General features: G+C 46.8%; 1 protein-coding gene across 1 annotated transcript; it reads left to right on the forward strand.

Annotated features, from left to right (window-relative positions):
• The first annotated feature begins 6,238 nt into the window (after nucleotides 1-6,238).
• Nucleotides 6,239-7,728, forward strand: LOC103122361 (E3 ubiquitin-protein ligase Siah1-like). Its single transcript, XM_007532956.2, has one exon. It carries the CDS (start codon nucleotides 6,239-6,241, stop codon nucleotides 7,091-7,093), a length of 855 nt encoding a protein of 284 aa, XP_007533018.1. The 3' UTR covers nucleotides 7,094-7,728.
• Nucleotides 7,729-9,310: the final 1,582 nt, after the last annotated feature.

A 9,310-nucleotide genomic window follows, 5' to 3' on the forward strand; every position in this document is an offset into this window, starting at 1 on the left:
TTTGCCTGTGGGTTTCCCTTCTTATCCCTGTGTGCTGAAGGAGCTAGAGGTTAGCCAGAAGTCAGAGACCATCTGCAGAAATGGCACAATCTACGCCAAGCTAGTTCCACATCCTATATTATCCTGTCAGAAAGCACACAGAGTCTGCCCAAGGTGCCTACTCGTCTCTGACTCATGGTATAAGGGTTTCTGTACACATAAAATCTTTCCACTCCAGGGAGTGGTGCTTTCAAGGCATAATTAGGAAAAAGGGAAGGAGAGGAGAAGAGAAATGAACTTGAAGTACAACCTGTTTTGGGTAGAACACCAAACTTTACAAAATCATAATCATTGCACACCTTTTCTATTTTTAATATTTTAAATAGATGCATAAACTACTTAGGGCTAACCCAATAAATTTACAGTTTTAAGATTTATCTGTTCTATGAAAGAGACAGAGGCAGAGACATAAAACAAAACACTTTTCAGCTCCATCATATGCAATGCCAGGGGTTAATCCCAGTCCCTCTCTTGTGCAAGTCCCACACTTCCCTCATTAGGCACCTCTCTAAAAAGAGGGTTTCTAAATGGGAAAAATGTTTTTATGGGAAGAAATAAGGAAGAAACTAAGTGAATAATGAGAAGAGCTGAGTCGAGGAGAAGACAGATGGAGAATGTACTCATCTCTCCCATAGAGATGAACATGAGGAATTAAGTGGTTAGTTCCTCTGTTCCTCTCAGGAGATACAGAGGCCAGAGATAACTCATTGGCTAGTGTACCTGCCTTGCCATCTATGTGGTACCACTTGGGAATGCCATAGCACTCTGTGATGCTCTGGGGCTGTTCTAGTTTCTCTCTCTCTCTCTCTCTCTCTCTCTCTCTCTCTCTCTCTCTCTCTCTCCTCCCTCCCTCCCTCTACCTCCCCACCCCTCTTCCTTCTTCCCTCTGCCTCTCCCTATCTCTCTGTCTATCAGAACTAAAAAGAATAAGAAAGTTGGCTTCTGATAACCATGAAATTATGTAAGCTCAAAGCCTGGCCCCATAAGAACAAAAAGCAAGAAAGGAAGCAGAATTTTGCTCTCTGGAAGCCCATACCATTTGACTGGTCCTCCTTTCCTTCCTAGGGGTTTCAGTGTGCTCTAAGTAATGTTACCTGGTAGTGCAAAGAAGGCATTTGGGGGCTACCAAAGATTATGGGGGTGTTTCAGAGGGTGTCACTGTTTTGTTTGGGGGTAGATTTAGTTTACTCTGGTGGAAAACAAACATCCTCAATACTTCCTAAGAGCTTGAGAATGAGCAGATTGGAGACCATGAAGAGCAGAAAGGGAAAACAAGATGAAACTTAGACTGAGGATGGTGTATTGTGCCAAAGCAAAGGATGCTGGAGGAGGGAAAGGGACAGGATGAAGAGACATCAGGGTTCCAGTCTGTATCCTAGACACCAATCAAGGGGAGATGAGGGGCTATACCTCTGTGTTAAACACTATACCACTACTCTCCATTAACGTTAATAATAATAATACTGATGAAGATATTTCTGAGAAGAGGCAGAAAAATAAGAAAAGGTTCTTTGTCTCTTAGGCCTGAAAGGCATATAAGGAGCACAGAACAGGGCTAGGGAGTGGTTTTGGGGATACAGGGGGGCCTTGCCAAGGATCTCTATAGAGTCGATGACCACTATGGCAAGGTGACAGGGCCTGGGCAGGGCTAAACAGGGAGGGAAGTTGCTACCTGCAAAGTTGTGTGCAGTGCCCCACTTAGGAAGGCACTATTCACATTCTCTGTACTGTGAGTGTGCCATCCTGAGTAGAGCAATGTTCACCCAGTACATCCGAGTCTCCCAAGCAAATCCATCAAGTGATGAGATCAGAAAGGCTCTGTCATTTTGACTCAGACACAGCATGCTAGCTGATTTCCAGTGGCCATTTTTTTTTTCTTGTTCTTACTGCCACAAGTGTCACTGGGGTTTGGTGCCTACACAGTGAATTCACTGCTCCAAGCAGCCTTTTTAAAATTTTATTTTACTTTATTTTTTCTTTTTTCCTTTTTATTTTGTAGGACAGAGAGAAATTGAGAAGGGAGGGAGAGAAAATGAGGCACCTGCAGCACTGCTTCACCTTACTGCTGGTGAAGCTTCCCCCTATAAGTGAGGACCAGGGACTTGAACATAGATTCTTGCATACTGTAATGTGTGTGCTCAACTGGGCATGTCACCATGTGGCCCCATCAGTGGCCACTTTTTAAGTGGTAACTTTTTGTAAGTCTAGAGAAATGTTAAATCTGAAAACAAAATTCTAGAGAATGGTAATATTACTTTAAAAATCTTGCTAACTCTTATAGTGTCGTAACTGTTCCCACCATACTTTCACCTGAAATTGAGTCATCATTTCTCTTTCTTCTGTGAGGTCCGGGGTACAGTGTTGGCAAAGTAACACAGTACCTAATAGCATGTGTCTTAGATAAGAATCAAGACACTCAAAATGACTTTTCTCAAGAAGAAAGTCTAGCAAAACCATGTGCTATGAGGGATGTAAGGGCATTCCAAGTTTACATATGCTCTGTTTATGGTTCCTGATAAGTAAATATCTCCCTTGATACTAAGAAAGAACAGGAGCTCCAGTGTCTTCCTCCAAGTAATAACTGATCAGCCCCTCCATCCTGCCTCCCAGCCCTCCCCCCCCACTTTATTTTCATAAACTTGTGTGGTTTTGCTTCTTATTGTGTGGCAGCAAGCATTAGACAAATAAATCTAGTGGAGGGATTCCACTGTGTGATGCACAAGTCTGGGGGTTGAATTCACAGAGTGGTTTGTTCTTCCTTGCAGGATCTGTGACATACAAACACCTATCAGTTCTTTGCTACAATAATTGGGAGGGCTGAAGATATTTCACAAGATATGATATATGCCTCGCTTTGCATGTGGCTGGTGCTCAGATCCTGGCACCACTTGGGAGTATCAAAGAGCCTGGGGAAGCTACAATACTGTAATGTTTCTCCCCTTTTTTGTGCATCTGAAATGAAAAAGTTGACCTGAGATATGATATGCATGCAGAGGGACTAAGGACACACACACACACACACACACACACACACACACACACACACACACACGAAAGGATTAGAATAAGGCATACAAAAATGTTTCTTCCATGATCAAGAGAACCTGGGGAAAAGGCTGCAGCATTTTCAGTTCTAAAAACCTCTACATGTGTAAAGAGTCCAGCAGGCAGAAAGGGTAGGCACAGGTGTTGCTTAGGTTCTTTGACCAAATGGTGGTGGTCATTCACAGCCTGAAACCACTGAGTGCTGGTTTCAGAAGCATATAGGTGGGTGTCAAGGCACGGCTACCATCTCTAAGGTTTCTGTGTGGCACCCTGCTCTAGAGATTGGCAGTCTTATAGAAAATAATGTGATTGCCATCTCTTTGAGTAGAGTGATACATGGTACAATCAACAGACATGCTGCAACCCAGGAGCTTGGGGTATGTTTCAGTTGCATGTAGAGGGGAGCTTTACCTAGAGAACAGCTTTTCCCCCACTCCCACCCCATCATGCTGGTGTCCATGAGGTGAACCCAGTAAGGTCCTTTTTCAGGGAGTGAAGGTTTCATGACAGATCTGCCTATGGTTTCTTCTGGGGTTCAATTCCCGTTGCCCACTTGGAAGTAAGCCTTTTAGTGGGCCCATGGTGGCTTTTTGTGCTTGTGGAGCAGCTTTCCTTGCCATAGAAGCTTCTTTTAACATCCAAATGCTTTTAGCCTGCTGTGTCCCATCAGCTTTCCTCACTGTTTTCAAGGTGTCTCCATCAGGACTTCCCAGAGTTCCCTCTGCCCCCGGTTTTGCTGTGAGGTTCTAGGATAGATAAAGATAGAGATGCATAGATAGAAGGGGTCCGGTGGTGGTGCACCAGGTCGAATGCACTTCTTACAGTGCACAAGGAAGGATCCAGGTTCCAGCCCCTGCTTACCACCTGCAGGGGGAAAGTTTCATGAGTGATGAAGCAAGGATGCAGGGATCTCTCTGTCTCTCTTCCTATCTCCCCCTTCTCTCTTGATTTCAGACTATCTACATGCAGTAAATAAATAAAGATAATAAAAAATTTAAAAAGATAGAAACAGATTGTGTGTGTGTGTGTGTTTAAGAGGGTTACAAATTCAGTTATTTGACTCTGTGATCATAGCTTCTCTCTTCATGGACCAGAGAACCATCATTAAAAAGAAGTGAATCATGTATAACATAGTACTTTATTAGGGTTTAGACCTGGGATGCAAAAAAATCTTAGTAAGTGCTATACTTTTATTTCATGACACATCTTTTGCTCTTGTGTAGGATGGGGATTAGACATAATCATACCCTGGGGCAGTCTCTGGATGGAGAATTGTTCATGAGACAAAGTCGACAGCCTTGCGTTAGAGCAAGAACGTCAAAATATGGCCACCTTCCTAGAGTTATGATGGAGGAGTCGAGGTGACATCGAACCTAGCAGTAGCTGCTTCTATATCAGTAAGCCAACATTGATGGGCTTACTTGAATTTTTCCTACATGTTGAGTCAACAAGAGGGAAATATACTTGAGTCCTCCTGCTAACTACTGGTGTGGTCACAAGTGTCTATTGTTGCGTCTCACGGTACTTTGTGGTTTGCTGATGTGGCCCTGAGTGTTTTCTTGTGGTTTCTTTTTATTTTAGCTATCTGTTTCTGGAGCCTGGCTGGGGGGAGGGGGAGTGTTTTCTCTGACGGGGCTGGACGGAATGTGTTTATGTGTTTACTTATTTTCCTTTCGAGTTGCTGCTCAGACGCTTGTGGGAGGCTCGCCTAGTCATTTAGCAACAATCATCTGTAACGACCACAGTTGGTTACTTGCGTCAACAGTCCTCGTTGCCAAGGCGCCCGCCAGGGTTCTAGAACACTGGAAAGATACAAGACTGTTACATTTGAAACTCCCAGCTCAGAGGTCTGCTGGCAGGCTGCCCGGGCGGGAGCTCCGCCCCCTCGGGCTGCTAGGCCTTCTGGGCCTGGGCGGGAACAGACGGTCTTTCGGAGCGAGCTGGCTCGAGGGCGCAGCACCCGTTGGCAAAGCTGGCGACACCAGGGGACGAGCGAGCCGCCCAGCGCGGGCAATGGCTCGGAGCATCGAACCGGAGCCGCAGCCGCAGCCGCAGCCGCAGCCTGAGCCGCAGCCGGAGCCGCAGTCGCAGCCGGAGCCGCAGCCAGAGCAGTAGTCGGAGCGGGAGCCCACATGGAGAGCTCAGTGGAGCCCGCAGTCGCAGTCGGAGCGGGAGCCCACATGGAGGGCCGACGCAGAGCCGCAGTCGGGGCCGGAGCCCAGAGAGAAGATGGAGCGGGAGTCGCAGTTGGAGCGGCAGCCCACTCGGAAGACTCAGTGGGAGTCGCAGTCGAAGCGAGAGCCCGGATGGAGAGCCGCCACGGAGTCGCAGTCGGAGTGTGAGTCCATTATTGGGAAGACCCAGTGGGAGTGGCAGCCGGAGCGGGAGCCCATTGGGAGGACCGAGTGGCAGTGGCAGCCAGAGCGGGAGCCCTCTGGGAAGACCGAGTGGCAGTGGCAGCCGGAGCCGGAGCCCTCTGGGAAGACCGAGTGGCAGTGGCAGCCGGAGCGGGAGCCCTCTGGGAGGACCGAGTGGCAGTGGCAGCCGGAGCGGGAGCCCTCTGGGAGGACCGAGTGGCAGTGGCAGCCAGAGCGGGTGCCCACAGGAATGGCTGGTGGCGAACCAAGGCCACAATCAAAGCCTGAGCCCGATTGTTGGACTATGTGTGACGCTCAATCGGAATGGGAGTCAGAATATGAGCCCATATGGAGGATTGAGTGGGATCATGGGTTATCGCCACCACCCCAGCGGGAGCCTGAGCCTGAGCCCGAGCCCCAGCCCGAGCCCCAGCCTGAGCCTGAGCCCGAGCCCCAGTCCGAGCCCGAGCCCGAGCCCCAGTCCGAGCCCGATCCACAGCCACAGCCACAGCCACAGCCACAGCCACAGCCACAGCCGCAGTCGGAGTCGCAGCCGCAGCCGCAGCCCGAACAACAACTGGACCCTGCCCCGGAGCCGGAGCCCACCCAGGTACCACCGTGTAGGGCTGACGGTGACAGTCACTCGGAATCCCAGGCCGCTGGGGCTAGAGGGACCCGAGCCGCCCCCCATTTTGGCCGAACTTATGGGGAGGCAACAACAGGCTCTTAGTCAGCTCCAGAGCCCCATCGAGATCGGTTCCAGCTCCGAAGACGAAGAGTCTCTGGTGCTGCCGGAGATGGGTGGGCCAGAAGGCAGGTCGGAGCCCGCAGACGCCGAAGTCGACATGCCGGCCCTGGAGGAAGCCGAGCCGTCTCAGTCGAGAAGCACCCTGCCCACCACTAACCTGGTAACGCTGTTTGAGTGTCCGGTGTGTTTTGACTATGTGTTGCCGCCTATTTTCCAGTGTCACAGCGGCCATCTTGTCTGTGGTCACTGTCGCCCTAAACTGACCGGCTGTCCCATCTGCCGTGGCCCTTTGGGCACCATCCGCAACTTGGCGATGGAGAAGGTGGCCTCATCTGTACTGTTTCCATGCAAATTCACCTCCTTTGGATGTGGACTAACTTTGTCACCTGCCGAAAAACCAGAGCATGAGGAGCTCTGCGAGTTTCGGCCTTACTCCTGCCCCTGCCCAGGTACCTGTTGCCACTGGCAGGGGCAGTTGAACGCCGTCATGCACCATCTGACGAGCCACCATAGGCCAATTACCACCGTTCAAGGCGAAGACGTGATCTTTCTTGCCACTAACATCCACATCACCGGAGCCATAGACTGGGTCATGATGCAGGCCTGCTTTGGCCACCATTTTCTGCTGATTTTGCAGAAGATGGACAAGTACGAAGGCTATCGCCAGTACTTTGCCTTCGTACAGCTGATAGGAACACGCAATGAGGCTGACAAATTTAATTACCGTATGGAGCTGAACAGTCCTCCGAGACGCATGGCCTGGGAAGCCAGAGTCCGCTCGATTCACGAGGGTATCGCAGCGACCATCAGAAACAGCGATTGCCTGGTCTTTGACACCGACATTATCGAGTTTTTCGCGGTCAGTGGCAGCCTCGGCATCAATGTCACCATCAGCCGTTTCTGAGATGACCATCGGACATTTTCCATTCAGCGTTTTGAAAACATCTCATTTTGCCGACCTCCTTGACATCTGTGGAAACAGGAAGAAATTGGACACATGAAGATCTATAGAAGGAAAGGATCCAGGAAACAACTGCGGATAGTGACTGATAGACTAAAAAAAAATAAAAATAAAAAAGGACAAGTAAAAGTAGTAGAAAAAGAAGAGGAAGACGAAGAAAAGCAAGTCATCCGTAGAATACTGGAACAAAATATACACCCAAGATGGGCATCTTTTATATTAACAAAGAAATTCCTGTTAACTCACTTTGAATTTTGTGTTTTCTGTAGATTTAATAGGATGTTTCTACTATGGTGGTTTGGTTTTGCCTGGATATGAATGGGTTGGTGTGGTGATGCTTACTAACCTGTGTATTTTCTTTTAGCAGACAAGGCATAAGCAGCTTTCCTGCCTGGACCTTAACTTGGACCATTGCTTTTTTCCCCTTTCTCAGTTACTGTCTGGTGCTCCTTCTGCTGTGTGTTGTGTGTGTGTTTGCTAGATTTTTATTAACTCCAGATTTTCTTAGATTTAGCTTACTGTGACCGTATGCTCCCCCCCCCTTGATTTTGAGGTTGTCGATTTAGTCTTTTTTTGATATGCACAATTGTTTGTAAAATATCATATGGTTTTGTACTTTCTAAAAATTTTATGTGCTTAATTTGATATTTTATTTTGCTTTATTGTTGTCACCAGAATTTTAGTACTCTGGGCTGACTTTCAAATAGAAGGGGAAAGAGATGAGGGGGAGACAAGAGGAGATGACACACAGCCAAAGCTTTCTTGCTGTGTGTTGGGCATCTAATTCAGTGGAACCTGTAGGCCTGCACAAGACAAAGTGGGCACACACCTGTGTGTGTGTTATCTGTGTGAGATTATCTTGCCAACTCAATACAAATGTGTTCAGTGTATATTCTCTTAACCCAAATTTAATCAGTTTACTGGAAATATTTTAAATTTAGCGATTTGTTGACAGTAAAGATTCCAGAAAGGCAAAAAGGAAGGAACACACCAAGGATTGTCTGATGCTACTTTAGCAACGAGATGGTGTTTCTCTTCTCCAGTTGTAAGGTATACTTTTAAACTTATTCTCCCAAAGGTTTGGGAATAGTGCTTTTTGTTTGTTTTGGTTTGGTTTGGTTTGGTTGGTTGGTTGATCATTCGACGCAAAAAACAAGTGCCCCCTCCTCCAAATATCTTGGGCAAATCACATGTTTTAAATTGGCTCTTGGTTCTTGTGCTTAAGACCTTTGCAAAGTTTTTTTTTTCTTAATTTTTTTAAATTTCGGGTCACATTTTTTTTTTTTTTTTTGAGATTTACTGATTATTGAGAAAGAAAAGAGAGAAAACCAGAACATCACTCTGGCACATTCAGAGCTAGGGACTTGAACTCAGGACACAAATATTGTCCAACAAATAATGCACTCACTTCCAAGCCACAGCATCATATATTTTGTATTTTATTTCATTTTATTTCATTTTCTGATGGCACTTTGCTGGGGCTTCAGACCTGCATGCTTGTACTACTCCTTGTGAACTCTTGCTTTCTTTTTTTCTGGATAGACACAAGGAGAGAGAGGTTGGAGAGACACCACAGCACTGTTCGAGCACTCCTTTGCTTGGTGTTCCCATATGTTGGCCTAGAGCTTGAACCTAGATCATGAGCTCGAAGATTGCACTCTGCCTGGTGAGCTATCTCTGGGTCTCGTGTCACTGTATTTTTTACAGTTTAAAGAGAAAACTTATTGGAAGAGAAGGTATGTTGATTTGAATAAAGTAGCACTTGCCCCACATCTCCATAAATGGAGGGTGGAGAATCTCTAAATAAAAAAGACTTGCCCCACATCTCCGTAAATGGAGGGTGGAGAATCTCTAAATAAAAAAGACCTATCACTTGCCCCACATCTCCCTAAGTGGAGGGTGGAGAATCTCTAAATAAGAAAGACTTGCCCCACATCTCCATAAGTGGAGGGTGGAGAATCTCTAAATAAAAAAGACCTATTAGAAGATAGCATCCTACATAGTATGTGTGATTAAAAGCAAATAGTTAACTTTTAAGAAGGTTTGCAAACAGTTTTGTTCTTTTATCATTCTCATTAAAAGGTTAGCCTAAAATAAGATTCTCAGTTTATGATAGCTAATTCTGTGGGTATTGAGAAATGCACATAGCACTCTACCCAC

This window comes from Erinaceus europaeus, chromosome X (assembly GCF_950295315.1).
Source record: "Erinaceus europaeus chromosome X, mEriEur2.1, whole genome shotgun sequence".
Classification (NCBI taxonomy): domain Eukaryota; kingdom Metazoa; phylum Chordata; class Mammalia; order Eulipotyphla; family Erinaceidae; genus Erinaceus; species Erinaceus europaeus.